Source organism: Puntigrus tetrazona, chromosome 20, assembly GCF_018831695.1.
Source record: "Puntigrus tetrazona isolate hp1 chromosome 20, ASM1883169v1, whole genome shotgun sequence".
NCBI lineage: Eukaryota > Metazoa > Chordata > Actinopteri > Cypriniformes > Cyprinidae > Puntigrus > Puntigrus tetrazona.
This window is the reverse complement of record NC_056718.1, coordinates 19,347,482-19,368,962: the sequence shown is the minus strand read 5'-3', so window position 1 is coordinate 19,368,962 and position 21,481 is coordinate 19,347,482. Positions and strand designations below refer to the sequence as shown.

Sequence of the window (21,481 nt, the reverse complement as noted above, 5' to 3'; positions counted from 1 at the left end):
TGGGTGTAATAAGCCAGGTTATGTGATATTTCTTACATGTATAATATACCATAATACCTGTGCTACTTTTTAAGTAACCATATTCCTTCCCCACAATGCAGTCAAGGCTTGAGTGCAACAGAGTGTCTACATTGCAAGCAGGGGGCATGACGCATGGGCTACATAACTAGGCCACTACCATTATAATCAATGAAGTTGTCTATGCTGCAAGAATGTCAGAAGGACAAACACGGCAAAAAAAAACCCCACCATTTTGAAAAAAAAAAAAAAAAAAGCCAGGCTCAACATTGATGTTTTGGAAGAAGAGTCTCAGCCAACCAATAACAGAGAAAGCGTTACAGTTCATACATAAAGCTTTGAATGTATGGATGCTGTTTTCGACAATTAAATTAAAAAAGTAATTTTAACTCACAGTTCTGTTTTTCTTCTTGCAACAGCAAATTAACAAATTAATTATTTTTCTCTCAGAATTGTGCTTTTGACTGTTTACTCACAATTGCAAGTTTATATTACATAATTCACATTTTTCCCCTCAGAACTGTCACATATAAACTCACAATCCCAAGTTCTGGGTGGAAAAAAGATTGACATTTCCTCAGAATTATGAGAATATTCTGACTTTATCACACAATTCTGAGAACCAAAAATCTGAATCGTAAGATAGTTACATTTTTCATTTTTATTCAGTGCCAGAAACAGACATTCATAAAAAAGTAACTATTATTTTTTTTTTAAGTACAAAAATGTAACAATTTATTGCTTTCTATTGGAAGTACTCAAATATACTTTTAAAAAACAACAACATAGATTACAGTAAATATAATTATGACATAAAAACAATTAGTAATTAATAACAATTTTACTCATTGTTTAGAAAAAAAAAAAGTGATCCTGTCCTTTGGTTGAGCCACTGTTGCTATGTCAGGCTGGGCTGTGAAGAATTTTTAAAGAAGCAGTGTCAATTTAGTATTGTTTTTATGTTTTACGATGTAATTATTTCTGTTCAGTTTAATGTTGTTTTTTGATGTTGTAATTATTTCAGTTCAGTACTTATTTCTACTTTTTTATTGAAAGTTAATTTAATATTCATATTGTATTTATTTCTGCTTTATTTAAATGAATTAAAACTATGTTTTAGTCTCAGTTGATCGTACAGACCATTGGTGCCACTGATTTCTACAGTCTACTTAGGTTTACAATGCCTTTTGGAAATGCTGCCCTGTTTCAGATGCTCAAAAAACAGAGCAATGTTTTGACAGTCACATTGTCTTTGGGGAATCAGCCAGCGAGCAGGTTACTTATTATTGACTTTGCATATTAAACTGGGATAGGAAACAACATCAACACTTCAGCTTTATGTATTTGCATGATTATCTCTAAAGCTCACTCGAGTTTGTTTTGCTTAAAAGTTACCTTCAGCAATTAACAGAACTTGATTTTTTTTTAATATAGCGGCAGTAATGAGGTCATGTCATTGAATCAGAGCGCTCTACAAATCCCAGCATACCTGTGGTGTGCCGAAGAGACAAAGGGAGTGGACATAGCAGAACAGCAGGACACAGATGCCCAGCCCTCCTGGAGGTACACACTCGCTCTCTCTGCCTCCCTATCCATCTTTTGACTCCAGCTGAGCTCTGAAACGTGAGGAGAAGCCAAGGAGGAAGGATCACGAGAAAGGCATCTCCCATCTCTGAGTGTGTGCTGACAGTTCACATGGGCTGATCACTAGCATTTTACTGCTTTCAATGCCGTCCAGAGCCATCTCGCTGTCCACGCAGAATCGAGAAGCCAGGTGCTCCAGGTGAGTGCCAGATTTCTGCCAACGCTGCAGCAACAGAGGGCATATGAACACATGTGTAAGTGCACATGAGCTGAGGACAGCATAAAATATCTTGCATGTAATGTATAGCACGCTTTCATACTTCACATGCATCTATTTGTATGTACGCCTCCGTGCACAACAAACAAAGCAAATGTTTTCTGATGCTACAATATGCCACACGTCCCTGACACTGACATGACAAATGTGACGCATGGAAACGCTGACATCGGCCTGAGAGTAAAGCCTCTCCTGAGGGGCTGTGTAACGCTGGGACTGATACTCATAGAGCTGATGTCAGTGGGTTCCTCCGGGAGCTTTTTAAGTGCGGCCTGATTTATGGTGTGTCACGGATGTCTCCTGCGTTCTCGTCAGTGGAGGTACCTGCTTGCCGTCGCTGATGTTGCACGGCACAAGCAGGATCTGGGAGGCAGGGAAAGTGGTGGAGACGGACAGACAGTGCTGCTGCTGGCGGATTTGCTGTCCATGGGTGTAGATCCACTCCTGAGCGGGAAAGAACATAGGCTATTCTGATGCTGAACCAATGTATAACAAAATGAAAAAGCAAAAGCAATTCTCTTTCTAGAGAATCGCACAGATTTCAACAGATTACACTGCTGTAAATACAAAGGTCTTACATATATTTTAAAGTAATAGTTCACCCAGAAATGAAAATGTGCTTACTCTCAGGCAACACAAGAAGTGGATGAGTTAAAATGGTTTAACGATGGATTAGTTTTTTTTTTTTTTTACATATATTCAGCTTAATACTTCTCAAGCTGTTAATTGATGGACTGGAGCTGTGTGGATTACGGTCACGTTTTTATCAGTTGTTTGAACTCACATTCTAATGGCACCCATTCCCTGCAGAGGATCCACTGGTGAGCAAGTGAAAAATGGTAAATTTCTTCAAATCTGTTCTGATGAAGAAACTCATTTACATGTTGGATGGCCTGAGGGTGAGTAAATTGTCAGCAAATTTCCATTTGGGGTGAACAAATCCTTTAAACGTTAAGTGACAGATTGTACTGATGCCAAATTAACCTTTTAAATGGCAAACTAAATAAATGTATGTCTTCTAGTATATCACAATTATTTATTAATTTGTAATTAGCTTTAGAAAAATCTATCATTTGTAGATTTAGCATTTATATTACGTTTATGCATTTACCAGACACTTAATAGAGGACATAAGCAATTCATGACAGAGCCAACAATGTTCATAGTATACAATGACATATTTATTAAAAACTAGATTAGGAAACAAGCTAGAGCATTTACAAACTTGTTCATTTAAAAATGTCTGTTCTAATATGTCATCTCTACTTAAAAAGGTAAACAGAGAAAGAGCGAGAGAGAGAGAGAGAGATGTTGGAAGAAAATAGACACTATTTGCTTTCCTTTGAGACGGTGGTCTCATTTGCTGTTCTGAGACACGTAGGAGAGAATGACGCATGAGGGCAGTGAGAAAATGTGCTTTTTGTGAGCCACTGATGAACCACTTCCCATCTGGTAAGTCTTACAGGCGCTTAACAAGGTCACACGCAGCAGGCAGCAGGAAACATGCTCTTGTGGTGTTGTGAACACACTTAAGTGCTCTGAAATCACTTTTGTGGTGTTCCGGCCCCAACTCTACTGTCTACAATCATCTCTCGGCTTCATAATTTAGAGAATAAACATCTGAAAAAGACAACTTTTTATGGTCCACAGAGGAACAGGAGAGAGGCTCAGTTAAATAAACAGTAGAATGAGGGTCTAAGACTTTATGACTAGTAGTTGGTGGCTTTGGCTGAAACACATTTTCAGTTTAAGAATTGGTTCCCTTTAATTTTCTGAGCTGGATGTTTTTCCATGTCTATGAAATTGAAATAATATATATTAAATATCATATTTAAATATGATAAATGCATAATTGTATAAAATTCATTGCTGCTTGTAAATACACGCAAACATTGTTAATTGATAAATCCTAGTGGAAAACCTCAACAACGTAAAGTTATTTGAATTTCACTGCACTTTAATACCATATAAAACAGTGAAATTCACATTTCAATTCTGTACTGTTTGCTAGCTTAATTAATATCCAGCAATTGAATGGACTTTAATAGCCATTCACTATTCAATTCGAATGATGCACAATTGTGTTTTTCTTCCAGGCTCATGCACAGGTGAGGGAGCCATGAAGGGTGACAGTAGGGCAGATTAGCTGCTCAGAGACCAGAGGCACCTCTTTGTTTAATATAATTACACAGCAGTGCACAAATGTGACCTGAATTAAATCCCATTACCCTGCTGTAAAAGCTGCCCTTTCAACATGCCCTGGATGCATAGCATTTAATGTAATCTAGCATCTCAGAGTCGCAACTCCTAACCATGTAAGATGTCACTGATTCCTAGCGCACACTACCTTTGCTCCTCCTCCTATTTTCACCAAACTGTTCAGTTGAATGTTTGAGCACAGTGCTTGAAGGCAAGATATGCTGTAAATGGTTATTATTCAACATCAATGGTGTAAGTTTTGTGAACACCAAATTGGATAACATGGAGAATGCAAAATCACTATTTTCCTCCAGCGACAGCAGTTCCAAAGCTGATCAATTAATACTTAAAGCATGGTTTTCTTATATATTGCAAGATAGTTTTGTACCTGATTGGCTGCTGGTACGTCTTTGGTGATGCTGCAGGGTGCAAGAGTGTAAGCACTGGGAGATCCTGACCCTCCACTATACGAGATTCTAGACAGTTTTGTCTCTGCCGGATCACACCAGACTTCGCATCGGAATCATCAGGAACTCTAGATTCGGTAAATGAAACATTACAGTGTTATTATAATAAATACCACACAAAAAGAGAGGGGAACAATAAAAATTAAAAGTACTTAAAGGGCTCAACTTTTTTATAAGTAGTTAATTATGAGAAGAAGTTAATTATGAGTAATTGATGACAGAACTTTTGATTTTGGGGGGTGAATTAACCCTTTAATCATTTTAAATAATAAACTAAACCCTTTATATGTCAATAGTTTCTACTTGAAAGCAAAGAGTAGCACATGATTAAAAAAACATTTCATAAATTTCAGTATAATAAAAAGTATACTGAAATTTAATTGCAGCACATTTTGGGACACTATTTCTCATCAAATACGTCCAATGCCAATATATATGGCATATGTGAACCATGTTCATATTATTCATTTTATTTCTCTATAATCAATTAAGATGCAAACAAAATAGAATTTAGAACTGTTGTATCTGCTACATTAAGAGCAAAATGTAAATGTTTAAATGTTTTGGGTTTTTAGTTTAGTATGACAGTTTTACATTTTCTCATAAATGTCTGCAAAGGTGCATCAACATCAACTAATTTAGATACCAAATTAACAACAGTGGCATAAAAACTTGTCTTTTTAAAGACAAAAATAAAATCTGCCATAGTGGGTGGAAAATCATTCCCTCAAGAGAACTAGTGTACAATGAAACCGATTTAGACATACAGTAGAGCGGCCTTATACTGCCACGCTAAATAATAACATGGCGCTTTACAATTATCAATCACCACCCACAGACACTCAAATACAAACACCACACTGACTCTCAACTCACTTGAGCTCTGGGTAGACATTGTCCAGATACCACTTGAAGGATTTGCACTTAAGACTCTCGCGGAGCTCCTGCCTGCCGTGAATGCTGATAAGAGAGGAAGAGAATGAGCGGAATAAGAGATGAATCTTTTGCCTAATGCTTCCCATTATAGATACACACATAAACACACACATGCTATCAGTCACTCACTCTCCGTAAGATTTTCCCCTAGCAGCCGGCCGAGCTGAGTAGTAGAACAGTTTGAACTCATCCATCCAAACCTCAGCAGTCCTTCTGGTGTTCCTGGAAACAGAAAGAGCATTGAATGGGAACACTGAAGTGTGCTATACTAAACACTTCACTCAGAGATACACACTTCAGCCTGAAGAAGATCATTAGAATGACCTGCCATTTCATCAGTACAGCTACTCGAAATAGTGTAGGAAATACAGGAAATAAACGCACTTGCAACTGTTATTCTGAAGAAAATGAGCAGAAAACTTTATGTCGCATTCTAGGGAAATGAGGGTGTTATATACACATCAATGACTTGTTTTTTTGCACATGTGTTGGTTCATTTTCACATTTTATTGCAGGTTATACACTAAAACAAATAACACATAAAAAACAAACCATATCTGATTTCTATACTGTATACATCTAACATAACTCTTCTAACAGATGTAAAGGACACAGTTTTTAAGAGTATCTAGTAAAGCCAGCTAATGCCTTCAGCAATTATTTATTAGGCGCCTCTGAACTATATGAGGAAACAGATTTTGTTGACTGAGCACACTGCATAGCAATTCAGATTCAGAAAGAATGTTGTGCTATGCCCTTAATATTTCATACGATTTCATGCTGAGGTTTTTCCCAGAGGCAAAACGTGATAAAAGCAAACAAATTTTAAACAGCAGATTTTCTTCCAGGCAGAAGTTGAGTATTATCTCTATCTTTGGCAGGAAAATTCAACAAATAACATAGAAAAACATCCAACAGATTAACATATTCAAATTTACAGGTTAACAACCCCCAAGGACAAAACAAGGTCTTCTGATGTTGATAAAAAGTGTTACATCCTTTATCAGCATGAATAGATTAGCAAAAACTGGATATGCTGGATATGAATTATTATTATTACAAGTATGTGAACTTCTCAGGACTCTTACTTTATGTAGGTGTTGGCGTTGCCCTCTGGGAAGATATAAGGATGTTTCTTGCGAAATACGTGGCCGACCCTGCTACAAGGAATGATTTCCAGGCTTCCTCACACATCCATACTCTAAAAGAAATCTCTACAAACACAACACAGTGAACTCCAATCACAGTGCACTACACAGTATTTTAAGCATTATGGTCTTAGTGAGTACACTCTAACAAAAGTGTGAAATCAGTGAGATTTATTTATTTATTACTTACAAAGGCTGCATTTTTTAATAATAAAAAAATATTATTCTTCTTATTACTATTATTTTATTTTTACTCCATTTTTAAATGTTCCAGGATCTTTAGAAATCATTCTCATGCTGATTTGGTACTTAAGAAATATTTAGTAACATTATAAACGCATTTACTAATGTTATAAATGTATAAATCAATTTAAATCATCATTGCTGAATTAACAGTAGTATTAATAGAAATAATAAAAGTATTCCTTTCTTAAAAAAATAATCTTTTAGCTAATATTGCAGAAATGTATAAAATGCAAGTGAATATTATGTCATGTAGAGTAATATAACTTGCTGACATGTGTATATGTGATTTAAAGTAGCTCTGCAGGATATAACTTTACTCTCATGCCAAGAATTAGATCATACGGTTGAAATCTCCTGTCTAAATATGCCACTGCCCAATGCTCATTTGCAATTATGAGCACAGTAGCCTACTTAAGTCTGAATAAACCAGCCCTGTAACAGCTCCAGTCTAATTCTGTCACATATGCATGGTTAATGATGGTTGAACCCAGTGCAGAGGAACCATCCAATTCCCCACAGTGCATTGCTCTTAAGTATTTTACAGAGCCAAGAAAAACATAGCAGTTAAACCGTATTTTGGTGCCTTTATTTAAGAAAATTGATTCCAGAGCTATTTCTAAGTTCAAATGTCATTGCGTGCCATTTCCTCTCTGTGATGAGACAACAACCCTAAGTTTCCTCTGTCAGAGCTCGATCGGGAAAAAAGTGATTGAAGCTTATGCGCCGCCAGACAGGTGCTCTCATGCATAGTAATAACTCACCAAAGTTCTCCCTCCCCAGATGTCCATGGTCGTGTCATATTTTCCCAAGCGATTGAACCAGGATCTGTCAATCACAAAAGTCCTCCTGCGATGATGGGCGTTCTGAGGGTTGAAAGAATGAAAAAGAGTGAACATTAAGTCTTGACACTAAACACTTCAGTCCAGGTGACTGCTTAAAATACTGCTGTCACTCAGGATAGATGTATGAAAACGTTTCCTTTTCTGGGAAGAGTCTTGGAATGAAGAAAGAGAATAAAAAGTCCACTGAAGTGAGGGTATATGGGTACAGTACAGCCCAGTTCTCATTCTCCTGATGAAGCTCAGCTTGCCCTTCAAAATCACAGCACCCAGAGAGCTGCTTCAAACACTAAGGACACTGGAGGAAACGGCTCCGGTATTATGGAAGCATTTGAATTTCATCAGCCGTAATCTCTCATTGTGAAGTGGTAGGACACATTGTTTCATCTGCTGCTTCTCAGGGCCACTCACGTACTTTCATTTCAGATTCATTTACTTTTCACACGTCTGTTCTCATCTCATTTTGGAAGGCAGAAACAAAGCTTAAAAGCTTCAACAATTGGGCTCAGTAAATGAGTGGAAAGTGGACAAGCCTGTCAAAGGTTTCTGACAGACGAGAGTGTGAATGCATTTTAAATAATGAAATAAAATGATAAATAGTGCACAAGTGGCATACTTCGAGTTGTTCATACAAGACACGTGGAATGGTTACAAGTTTGAACACATACCAGGTATGAGCAAAATCAATATTTGCTTTTTCAAACACCACTTATATATATATCTTATGGGATGCTCATATAAGAACGAATTTTGGTAATCACCAATGTATTTGGAATAAATTACTCTATTCAAATAAATATACTTATATATAGCATGGGGGCAATAAATTGGTGAAAAGTAAGAGTAAAGACCGTTATAATTTTACAAAAGATTTCTACTTTAGAGAATCTGGAAAAAATATTGCAGTTATTACAAAATATTATTACAGTGTTTTACTAAAATATTAAGCAGGGCAGTGTTTTCAACAGATAATAATAAGAAATGTTTGAGCAGCAAATAAAAATATCCAGAATATGCCATCACATGAATAATTAAAAATAGAAACTGTTATTTTAACGTGCAATATTATGTAGCAATGTATTGCTTATTACCGTGATGATAAAATAAATGGAACCCTTGGCAAGCCTAAGAGACTTCTTTAAAAAATATTTTAAAATTTTACCATCACAAAGTATTGAGCAGCTAGTGTATGTAACATACTAGAAACTTGCCATTGTCATCCTGGAATGATGAAGTCTTCCAATATGGTTAAGAAAGCTAAAACTACTCACTATAGTAGTTAGGGTAAAAATAATTGTTGCAAATCACACATGGCAGAATCATATCAGTCATTTGCAATAATCATCCATTCCTAGACTCTTCTGGATATTTCAGTATTCACAAAAGTTTGAGTATTACATCACAAATATACATAAACTGGCTGTCAGACAGGGGTCATGGTTGTGCTGTCCTTCTCACATATCAACTTGAAATACACACCACTGCTTCCCATCTGCGCTCCACACACACACACAGCTTTCAGTGACTCAGTTACCACTGATCTATTTTGCATCTGTTGGTGGATGGGCTGCGAGAGACCCAGGCCGTCTGCAGTGCTGCATCGGTGCACAGCACACACAGGAGCAGACGGGATCTGAGCCCCTCTCAGCCTGACTGCCTGCTTATCTGAGCTATTAACAGCCTTCATTACAACAGCCTCTGAGAGCGCTAGGAACAGTGTGAATTACACCATAACAAGAGGAGAGACAGAGAGAAAGACGACGGAGGAAGACTAAAAACTACCAGGATTGGTTAAATGTTGATGTTACTTTGTTTATAATAAAATAATCAAAACTGATTAATCAAAGAGATGTAACTCAATGTTTGTAATTATAGTATAATAATAATATTCTTAATCATCAATAAGGCTGAACCTCATACTTCAAATACATTTTCTCTAACATGAAAAGGAAAATACTATTTAGGTTTCTAATAAATGCCCCTGTTCTAACCAGAAATGACTGAACAGTGCATGCTATTCTTAAAAATGCTTTAATCAAAATGTAGTAAATTTATCCACATCTACAACTTTTCATCTTACATATTTTTGTGTTACAAGGCTAAACATGGAGGAAAACAATATTAACCAAGTTGATTTTTATATTTCCTGGAGAAAAACATGAGTGATTCTTGCCCTTGTAAAACTCACCCCCACAATGTGTAAAAGAGGCTCCAGTCTTCTCACTCCCTATGTATTTGAGACCGAGCCAGTTCTCACCAATCACAGCATAACAACCAACAAATTGAAAATTATCTGAAATTAATCAGTACATCAATTTAAAACAGAAATTTTGACCAATACTACATAATTATAATCAGACATACTGTATATCTCAAAAAGATTAAACCAATTAGTGAGTATTTGCCAGAATGTTGCTATGCAGTTTTGAAGGTGCTCTGACTGATGTTGCTTTGCAGTTGCTAGGGTGCCTCCAGTTAACTTCCTTCTGGTGTAAGTTACAAAAATACCAAAATACCACCTCCTGAGATTCTATGACATTCTATAACCTAGATGTGGGTATTGCAATGCTTTTGTATATCTTTGTAGCAATTTACTTGCTTTAAAATATTAAGATTAATTGACTGGCATTTCTTGGTTAATTGTGAGGTTTACTAGGAGTATCTGAGGAAAATAGGTTCTACACCAAATGTTTGTTCAGTGTAGTTGAGAACCACCGCGTTAGTTTAATACTATGGTTAGCAGTTTGTGCCAGTGCCCAAGTCTAAATACAAACAATAGTTAAAGTGATGCTAACAAACTTTTAATAAAACGTGAATGCCATATCATGTGGTTTCTAAACCTCCTTTTAAACCTTTTTTCCCTTGAAGGTTAACTGGACTTGTAAACAAATAAAAACAATTTCTCTGTAGATTTTAAACATGGTGCTCAAAGCCCAATATGTGCTGGACCAAACCTCTGTACTGATTTAGCAGAATAGTTCTAATAAAAGCCCTTCTGCTTCTCTTCACCTACTTAATAGGCTCTGTAGGGTCAGCTCTCTTGGCTCGCTTTTCAGCTGATAGTTGCTCCCATTTAAAATGTAAACTCCAGTCAAATCCTGCCGCAGAGACAGAAAGAGAAAAAGGAGATCAATGAAGATCTTTTTGCTCCAATTTCTTGTAACTTTAATTTTTCTAAGTCATAATTATACACCGCAGTGTGTGATAATTAAAGTGTACTGCTGATGATAGGCCACGGCTTTCATCAGAGCTAATTGTTAGATTTGTTTCTGTGTGACACTGCTGATTGGGGACTGTGACCGGAGCCCTTGATGTCAGTAGTGGGACAGCAAATGAAGGATTATAATTGTAGCCTTTACCTCCTCGCAAGTCTGAGGAAGCGGCGACATAGGCAAACGTGTCCATATTAATGATGTCAATCACAGGGCTGGCGACACAGGTCGGGTCCTGAAAAATGAAAATATTAGAAAATGAGACAAAAGAACACAAGAGATTTGATAAAGAATGTGGACGGCTCAACTCTCTGTCTGTTCAGCTTGATCTCACAACAAAGGAGGTGGAAAATCAGTGAGAGCTGGGATTATCTGTGTTACTAAGAGCGAGTGAATGTGCACACAGTCTCGTCCAACATCATTACAGCATTTGCACTGACCTCATCACTCAACTCTCTCATGCTACTGTCCTGCTGAAAGAAAAGAATACTTGACATGTGTCAGCACTACTGGCTTTTCAAGCTACCTCAAATTGCTTATGAAATGCATTAAAAAAATGTTTTTGTGAATTTTGTTGTGGGATTAAAAAAATGTCTCTGAGGAATGTGAAAAAGTCACCTTTTTGTGGTGAAAATAATCTTTTTTTCGCAATATGTGCTGCTAGCAGTTTTATATGCACAAAATATTGCAAAAGTTTTAAAATTAATTTAATGCTTGTTAACATATGCTGTTAAAATACGTCAAATAACGGTTCTGCTAGCAGACAGAACAAAGCATCAGGATATTCATGCATGTGCTCGGCAAGTGGTGCTGCATTCAGTGCCGCCTCCGTTCTGCCTGCTGACTCTTTTCTATTGAAAATTACCTAAAATAGAAGACAGTTGCACAGAATCTAGGTAGAACACAATAAGAATAAGTATAAAATTGTACCTCTTTTGCCCTCTGCAGCAGTGGAGGCAGCCAATCTTTGTTGACCTCACAGTGACTGTCCAGAAAAGTCAGGATCCCAGCTCCTGCAGCATCCGCCCCTCGAACCCTAGACCGGATCAGCCCTGACACACACACACACACACACACACACACACACACACACACACACACACACACACACACACACACAGATCAGACACTGGAGAATTCACCGTCCATCAGAGCTGCACATTACATCTGTTGAGAAGCCTGTTAAACTGACAAATACTCAACAATCTCATTCACAGAAAAAGATACGAGAAGAGCCATTTAAATCTGATTAGTTGAAGGGACAATTAAAGCCTTATGGTTATTATCGAATCAGAGCAAGAAGCTTTTCCATGAAGGCGAGGCTGTTAATCGGTAGAGCCTGACTGAGGATGCATGATAATTGTAAGCGTGCAAGACTCGTGCAAAGTTTCACGCTGCACGGCAACTTCAGCCAATTAAAAATCCCATTTCATCCTCAATAAGGCTGTATTTTCCAGATGGGTGAGCGCACCCTCTACAGAGTTGTTGAGAGCAGGCTGTGTTTGTGTGTGCATGCATATTGGGCCAGTGTGGCCCCTCTGTGTATGCACTGGGCAGATGGAGAAGGAAAGAGAGAGCGAGAAAGACAGACAATGAAAGAGAGAGCGAGAGAGTGAGTGAATGGCAGAGATTACATTCACCTACAGCTAATAGAGTTAACATAGCAGAACCACACACCCTGTTTGTAGCTTCAGGACGACAATAGGGTTTAAATGCCTTAAACCTTTTAACAATTTTCTCTTGTACAGAGTTGGCTGCACAGGGGTTTTATGCATTAATCAATGCTGTCTAAGCGACAATGTGTGACAGTGTGTAATGGAACCTCGGAGCGCTGAAATAAACAGGGAGAGGGCAGCAACTGGATGATTATTACTAATAAGAACTTTACATTTTTCTTGCCATTAATGACTGAATATTACATTATTATTCTTATTTATGTTATCATTATTATTGCTGCTTGCTCATACTTTGGTTTAGGGAACAAACCCTAAGCCCTGATATTAAACTTGTATGCATAACTAGCTAGGGACGTGACTGATTAGCTTATTTGCAGCTTATTAAGAAAAGCTGTGCTATTACTTTTCTAAGTGATTGGACTTTGCTTGGCAGATGATGAAATTAGCAAATAAATCCAACAGACTAAAATAAGGGAAGGAATCAAGCCTCATCTAGGGACCAGTATATCATAGAGACTTTCCTAGGGACTTTTGATCACCTACAAAACCTCAGAAACAGTGTTGTTATCTAAAATTATATTTAAAAAAGTGTTAATGGTAATTAAAATAAAGCTGTAATAAAATAAAATAAAATACACGTATTAAAAGAAAAAAACTTAAACTTAAAAATACTAGAGATCAAAACTTAAAAATGTTTCCTTGGCATCTATCTATATATATCTATATATATATATATATATATATATCTATATATATATATATATATATATATATATATATATATACCCATCCATCCATCCATCCATCCATCTATAACACTGTTGTATAGTTGCATAATGACCATGGTTTTTGAATGAGGAAGCCTTGCTCATATTACCTTCAGAATGTATGAAAATCTAGTTATTAACGTCTGAATGCATTTCGGCCCAGTGACATTAAAAGCATAGTGCTAATAAACTAAACGAGAAATTTAAATCCAAATCGCTTTATGGAAATTTATGTAAAGCTTGACCTGCTTAATTTACCAAAAAGGTAACCAGCCATAAAGATGGCTTAACCTTTCAACATCCATAATGTTGTTAAACCATGCTAATGGCATTTCATTAAATATTAAGTGGCCATTTTAACCTCGAACAGCCATTCCAAACAATGGCCAGCATAATATCTGCCACAGGCTGTACAGCAGTGGCAAAATCAATATTTGCTATAACAGTTTAAGACCAATGTTTTCAGTTAGATGCACACCAAAATGCTCTGCTTACAAATGGATTTTTAAATGTTTATTTTTTTTTATCACAAGTATAAATCTATGTCTATGCGAGCTGTTTGCAAACTAATCCATGCTCCGTCACCCTCTAGATTCAATATATCTGTTCATCCGAATGGAAAGATACGGATGACAGTGTGAGTGTGTGGTGGCAAAACTGTATCAGCTCTGTTTTCCACCTGCGCAACTGGTACATGGAAGAAAGTGTGAAACACTGGCCAGAGTTTCAGTCAATGTGCAGTAATCTTCCTCACAGTCTGTTCACCGTCACCCTCCCAGTAACGCACCACCTGCTGTTAAAACACTCACCAGCACACGGGCGAAAAGCAAACAGCTGCTTTTAGAGTCTGGATGGTATTACAAACAGGCATGCTGCCAGCCCAAAATGAAATATTTAATTCATAGGGAGAGGGAGAGAATGACAGAGATGTCATCACTGGCCTACCTTCTCTGCGTTTATTACGAAGACACTTTACTTTTGGCAACTTGGTGAGAAGAAGGCAGTCATTTGCTGAAAATAAAAATTATTCAAATATATTTATTTCAAATATTTATCAAATACATTATGCACTGTGTGACATTAGAATATTCTCTTTTTTAACATATAATTTCAAATATGCAGTAATGCACAGTACTCACGATCTTCGCTGAAATCATCTACCAGTATGATTTCATGAATCAGATGCACAGGAGTCGATTCAACACACTTAAGAGAAACAGAATAAAACTGTTAGAACTGCTGTACAGTTAAATAAAAAGTCCTAAAAGTGAGAAATTGTTTTCTTTAAATTAAAATCGAAATAAAATTAAGTAATTAAACATTACATTAAAACTAAAAGAAGATTAGAAATAGTACTTTGGGAACTAACAAATAGAAATTAGTTTGACAATTTACAAAAAAAAAGGAAAATAAGTATAATTTAAAACTAAATACACAAACAAATGACCATAAAAATAACTAAAGTTTGTATTTAAACTGAAATGAATTAAAAAACCAAATAAACACTGTATTTTATATAAATAATACTAAAATACCACTGACAAAAATTTATTTGAAATTCAGAAACTGCAATCAAAAAGTCTAGTTTATTTACATATAGAAATAATAATAATAAATAATAATAATAATAATAATAATAATAATAATAATTAATTTGTTATACTATTCAGTGAATATGTTTAAACCATTAAAGAATATTATCCTTAACATTGTAAAACAGTGCCACAAAAAATGTGTTACAAAAAGTCCAGAGATAAATAAGCAGTTATGTTGTTAGCCAGATATGAAGTGAGACACTGGGGCTGCATTGCTGTGGAGTTGAAGAGCACAGACCTCCTCTAAACCTCTTTTCTTTGTCCTCACACTAGGTGACTGATTGCATTGCACTCACGCTCACAGGTATGTTTCCACATGTCTGAGTCAGTGAGACACATTCATCACAGTTCTCCTCTGTACAGCACATGCGCACAGATTCAAACGCTCACATATAAACAGGTAAGCACAAGCACAATTCAAATTCACTTTGCATCTCTACAGAGCTGTAGGATCCTCATATTCCCCTCAGTCACCTAACAAAAGACCTTTATTCCCACAAGCAGAAACAAGGCTATAGTACAAGGCTAATATAAGATCCTGCATCATTGCAACATTTCAATCAATCAACCTTCCTCAGCCTTACCTTGCTTCACTCAAACAGGGATTTATTTAACAATCAAACCATTTTACATATACTACTTTGAATTAAATGCTTTTCATTGAGATGTTTTTGCTTTCAAGTGACAATTACTTTTAATGCTGATTTATTTTGATTGAAGTATTCATTTGGAATACTGTCTCTCTTATAGTTTTACACCTGCTCAAAGACTAATTACAAATCAAAGCACTTTTAACATCAATTTCTGCTGTTGTTTCCTATCAGTGCTGTACCGACTGTGAAAGTGAATGTCAGTCTATTGATTTTTGGTTTGTTGGTGGCTTTGTAGGAGCAGGGTAGCACATTGGCTTTGAACAAACACAGTTGATGAAAAAAAGTTACATTACATTTACATGCATGCATTTTACAGGCAATTTTATCCAAAGTCAATTCAAGCAATTTATTGTCATTGTGTAAAAACTAAATTTTTTGTGTGCATGTTGCATGAGATTTAAGCTAAAACTGTAGCTATAAAAACATACTGTAACTTAGTCTTCCCAAAAAAGGCCATTTAATTCAAAAGTTGTAAAAATGTTTTTTTTTCTGAACTAACAATTGAACAAATAGAAGGGAAAAAAAGTAATTTATTGCCATCTTGAACGATATACAGCATCTACTCCTTAATTGATTTCATGAAATGGTGACAGCAGTTTATATAATAAAGACATCAATAAATGAAACTGAATAAATAATTCTTCAACAACTCTTTATGTAGTAAGTTAGCATAAACTCTTTGGATGCAAATAATATTACATAACAGCTTGCATATCAATCACACTGACACAAGAATTTAAAAAAAGGTTTCTTCAAGGCCCTTCTGGCAAATCAATTCACATCCGTCCTTATCTATTTGCTGAACTGCTTTTTTTTGTCTACAGTAGGAATTGCTCATCTTCAGACAGGAAGAAAAAGTGCCTGTGTTGCATGGATGTCGCCAAGGACTGTTCTGACCTACCCTATACCTGAGGGGTTAAGAAAAACAAACAGCCTCTCCCCATACCTCCTCTCACATCTCTCTCGCTCGCTCTCCTTTGCCTGATAAGTAGCCGCAAGGAAAGACTGAGGAAACCAGGAAATGCTCCAGAAAGTTCTCTTCCACCTCTTAGGACTCCCCTGTAGTAATAACCTCTGTCAGCAGCAACACCCATCAAAAACTGCCTGGGGCCTACACTTCAAACCCACTCTGTGTAAATGCTTAGTCTATGAGAGCGTTCATGTGAAGAGATGTTTGTGTGCGTTCATGTGCATAAGAGATAGAAAATCCCTACATAGGGAAAAGGTCATAGAAAGATAAGGTTTAATACTGCTTTGCCATCAAGGTGTCTGAGCCTATCTAGTCAGTCAACAGGATTTTTGACGTTATTATCGGAGCTGTTGTTAAATGGCTGGTAACTTTAACAAAGGTTCAGGGTTAAAGCAGGGCAGAAGTCATTTCTGCTGTGTACGGGAGCTGCCGTGACTAATGTGTGATGAGAGTAGTTTAGATACCACACACTCCAGGGCGAAACACCTCACACCACATCCCTTCACTAAAGCCACACGAGCCAAACTGCACCTGGATACTGTTAACGCTCCAAAAACAATTTCTGACTTAATCTAACAAAAACATACAGTACCAAAATTACAAAGAAGTTCTATGTAAATGTTCACATTATAGTTAGAATCAAGAAAATGTATTTTGCTTAAATCGATATATGTTTTATTCATATGTTAATTTGTATCATTTTTCACAGCTCAATTACAGTACCATCAAGTCATAGAAAGAATTAGCATCATGGCAGTAAGAAGATGGGGATAATAATGTCTTAATGCAATAAAAAAAGTTGGCTTCATTTTCTTATACAGAATATGGTATACGTGTGTAGTCCTAAAAATAGGCTTCACTTTTATGTATATAAAATAAATGCTTAGGAACTCTATGGAATGCTTAGGATTAAAATGCACTCTTAGGCTCTTGTGGACTTTTCTAAGCTATATTGACGTGCCTTGCCCTACAGCTACAGCAAGACTTACTCAGTGCTCTATCTACCTACAGTAGGTCAAACGTCAAGACTGAAAGCCAAGTGCTTTTTAACACTGAAAGGGAAAATCATCTGCACCAACACAGGAAAAAAAGTGCAAATAATTGTATCTCTGGGAAGCTTGTTACTGGGGCGTTAATCTGTACTTTACCCTAAAAGGCGCATTTTAGTACTTCAGAATTATAACATGTACCTTGAAGGTACTACTATGAACCTTTTATGGATAAATAACATACAAAGCCATTCCTTTGAAAATACTACCTCAGTGACAAATAGTCATAACCCTGAAGGTGCAATTCTTACATATTTTGTCTGAAAGTGAATAAGGCAAAAGGAAATAATAGTAACCAGTTTTAGATAGCTCAATCGGGGCGAAAAGCTACATGTGTTCTTTGTGACACAAAAGGAAAAGGAACAAATATGCGCCATGATATGAGAATGGAACTGATGGATTTAAGTCTTACCTCCGAACTGTGCGCAGCAGGGTAGATCGTGCCTCATTGTGAAACGTGATCACTATGGTAGTGGATGGCAGGTCAGGGTCATAGTGCAGTGTTGTACACCTGGGAGAGACAGAAGGGAGTCAAAATAATGAGACTCTGTGGTACTAATTAAGCATCAAGTTTAATGTGTGGCAGAACCTTTGCTGAATTTACACCTACTTAATAATCAAACGTATTGGAGGTCAAGTCATCCCTTAGCATATGGCGAACAACAGTAACTGCAGAAATGCATAAAGTGAGTGCTTTTAAGATGCTTTAGTATCCAGTGAGCACTTAAGAATAAACAACATAAAACATGATCCATGGTTAAGAGAGATGTTGCCTCCGTTAACAGACCAACAGCACCCCGTTGTGTGGAGGAAGAGGGAACATGTGGTTAGAATGGAAAGGACAGCAGGCAGAACCCAGAGGAGCGAAAGCATCAATAATGGAAGATCTGATTAAAAATAAATAGTATTTTTGCTTCACCCCAACAGCAGAAAGAGTGGGCCAGTAAAAAGCACTTTGTTTTGAGGATGAACATTCTGACTTGCGGTAAACACCAACCATTACCCTGCAGTGCTCCACCTCAGAAATTCGGGAGACAAGATTTTGATAGTAAAGTCAGTGGATAAAACTATAGATCAAACTGACCAATTCATTCTTATGGGATAAAGTATACATAGCGTTCCCAACTTAAAACATAAAACTACTGTATAACAACTACTGAAAAATGGAAAAACAGGTTACCCACTGAGCCATTTGGCCTCGGTGTATGAGAATAGCCTACAGAGAGTAAAAACAGACAGAGGATAGCCTTTGTAAGGAGCTTCTATCCTAGATTCAGACAGGATGGGGTGCTCCCAATCTATACTTACATTTGTTCTCCAATAATATTTTTAATTTTTACACAGATGGAGAGAAATTGTTGTTTCAGTTGAGATATATATATATATATATATATATATATATATATATATATATATATATATATATATATATATATATTTATTAATTTTTGTTAATGAAAGACTTTGTCATGCTTTGGCCACCCATTGTCACAAAGCATTGTAAGAGAGAGTGATGTAATGTTATCTAAATATTTAAATGTCATATTTGTAAATTAATATTAAAAATTAATTGTTTTTAATCATTTAGATTTATATTTTAACATTTGTGTAATAGTATTACATGAAATCATATCACTCAAAATTTCTTCTATCGGTTTTTAATTATATATATATTTTTTTATTAAACTTGGAGCTATTGGTTTATAACTGACAGCTATAGAAGATTTTTTTGGAAATGGGGAAAACACTTCCAAAATCAAAGGTGCTTGTGCTCTATCAATGTGCTCCATTTTTATGGCTTTTGCAAACATTAAACATAACATAGCATTATCTTCACGCAATCACATATTATACATCTGTGAACATCACCAAAAATTCAAAGTGGTCTCAAGTAAACCGACTACTGAAACCTTCTTAAATTAGTTATATTAGAAGCAGCATACTTACATCATAATCACCTACGTGAATGTGTATTTAATTTGGGGCTCAATATGGCTTGCTTAATTAATGGCTATGTTCCAATCTGGTGAGCTGCCTTGCTGTCTGATGCCTACACAGGCAGTCTTACAAATAGCATTTTTACACAAACCATAGTGGACACATTGTGCAGAATAATGGACACAAAAATGAACTGTTAATATGTAACTAAGCTCAGAATTAAACTAATAAGCATACCATTTAAAACATACACAAATATTAGGGTAAAACTTATTTTCCAAGTTATTCAGCTTGATGAATGATGTTTTACAATGCTGTCTACGTAGGAAGTTCACTTGGTTTTGAAACGGAGCCAATTTGTCTGGAACGTCTGCTACTGAAAAAGTGCGAACTGACTGAAATTGACTGTTTACTGCATTAGCAGAGTGTAATTTAGGCCTTTTCCATCTCTGCCCCCCACCCAACTCTAATGCAATCATTTAAATATTGAGTCAAACTGTGAAATAAAGTGATATAAATTTCACCAATCATTAGACAAGCCAGAGCCTTTAAAATGGTTTAATCAAAGAATCAGCGCTCGGTTGGACGAACACACATACTGCAAAGTGCAGATGTATTTATGTTTTCTGACAAAACTTTTGGGGGTTAAACAGTCATGATAAATTTGCTTTCGAATCAAGTACATATATATTCCCGCTTTGCTTATTCATGAATACAGTTAGATCAGCCTTAAACACACTTTATGAGCTAAGGGTTGTGTTCACAGCTTTATATGCTGTTTGAAGCCTCTACTGGAGGCAGCCTGGGAGCGGGATCCATCGCTCAGTGCAGCTATAGCCCAAGGTCTTTTGAGATAGGGGGATGCTTTAAACAGCAAAACACAGAACATCATTAGAGTTTCTGTCAGAAAACAACATCTGGGAGAGGGGAAGCATATTGCTGTGTACTTGATATTTTGCCAAAATGATGGATGCATCCATGAGAAAATTGTGAACTGGGAATGTGGTCTTAGCGTTTCTCATTATGATGTATCCAACTCACTTTCCTTGAGACTGCTACTGGTGGACAAAAATCACAACATATGGCCTTACCAATAAAAATGCTGCATATTACAAATAGGAAAAGGCAGTAAAAGCTAATTAAATATGCTGTTCTACTGAGTAATTGCTTTGCATATGTTTTATTGTTTATTATACAAAGAACAATGATAGGACCCGACATGGAAGTTTATCTCAAAAATATGCATTCATGTCTCAGATTCTCTGTGGAGATGCGAACGTCCTTCAGGTGCTGCTTTTGTTACACACACAATAGGATGTCTAAGAGCTCTAGGGAACCGAGTGACACTGTTTCAACCTTGGCAAGCCTGAAAGGCCCAGAAGACAGCATGTCTTCCATTAAGCTTGAGCTACGATGAAAATTAAACACGCTCACTTGCATTAGATGGCCCAAAATAACTAAAGACCTCTAAAAAGAAGCAGTTTTGTTTATTTTATTGATAAGGCCATGGAGAACTAACAGGAAATGAGAGGGAAAACTAGAGATATCACAGTTTTTTCAAGTTGATAATCAGCATGAGATCTTCATTTTAAAGGGCCTGTGCTTGATTTGGAAGAATGCTGGTGTGAATGCACTGTCTAATTGGCTACTGCTGATGATCTGAGACACTTCCTCTCAGGAATGTCACGTACATGCCCATCATTATTCAGCAGTGGGAGTAGATATACGGTGGTTAACTCTAATTAGAAGAAAGAATGACACTTCTTTAATATGAAGTCTAAAATGCAACTCATAAAGGCGTCAATTAAATACTGTCAATCATGCTGTTGGCCGGAAGAAATTAAACAGCTACTTTTTAACATATTGCTAATTATAACAAAAGAATTTCAGTGTTGTGTCCTTTTTGA

At 36.4% G+C, this 21,481-nt stretch overlaps 1 protein-coding gene across 1 annotated transcript in view; it reads right to left on the bottom strand.

Annotated features, from left to right (window-relative positions):
• Positions 1–1,622: 1,622 nt before the first annotated feature.
• The window catches only part of galnt14 (UDP-N-acetyl-alpha-D-galactosamine:polypeptide N-acetylgalactosaminyltransferase 14 (GalNAc-T14)), a 32,144-nt gene continuing 12,285 nt past the window's right edge, over positions 1,623–21,481 (bottom strand). The window contains 17 exon segments of the mRNA XM_043219806.1: positions 1,623–1,825; positions 2,204–2,323; positions 4,467–4,514; positions 4,517–4,613; positions 5,422–5,505; positions 5,611–5,703; positions 6,570–6,669; positions 6,672–6,695; positions 7,633–7,716; positions 7,719–7,738; positions 10,728–10,812; positions 11,074–11,161; positions 11,857–11,978; positions 14,315–14,380; positions 14,509–14,575; position 17,639; positions 18,049–18,147. Coding sequence (XP_043075741.1) covers positions 1,667–1,825; positions 2,204–2,323; positions 4,467–4,514; positions 4,517–4,613; positions 5,422–5,505; positions 5,611–5,703; positions 6,570–6,669; positions 6,672–6,695; positions 7,633–7,716; positions 7,719–7,738; positions 10,728–10,812; positions 11,074–11,161; positions 11,857–11,978; positions 14,315–14,380; positions 14,509–14,575; position 17,639; positions 18,049–18,147 — 1,357 coding nt within the window. The 3' untranslated portion in view covers positions 1,623–1,666.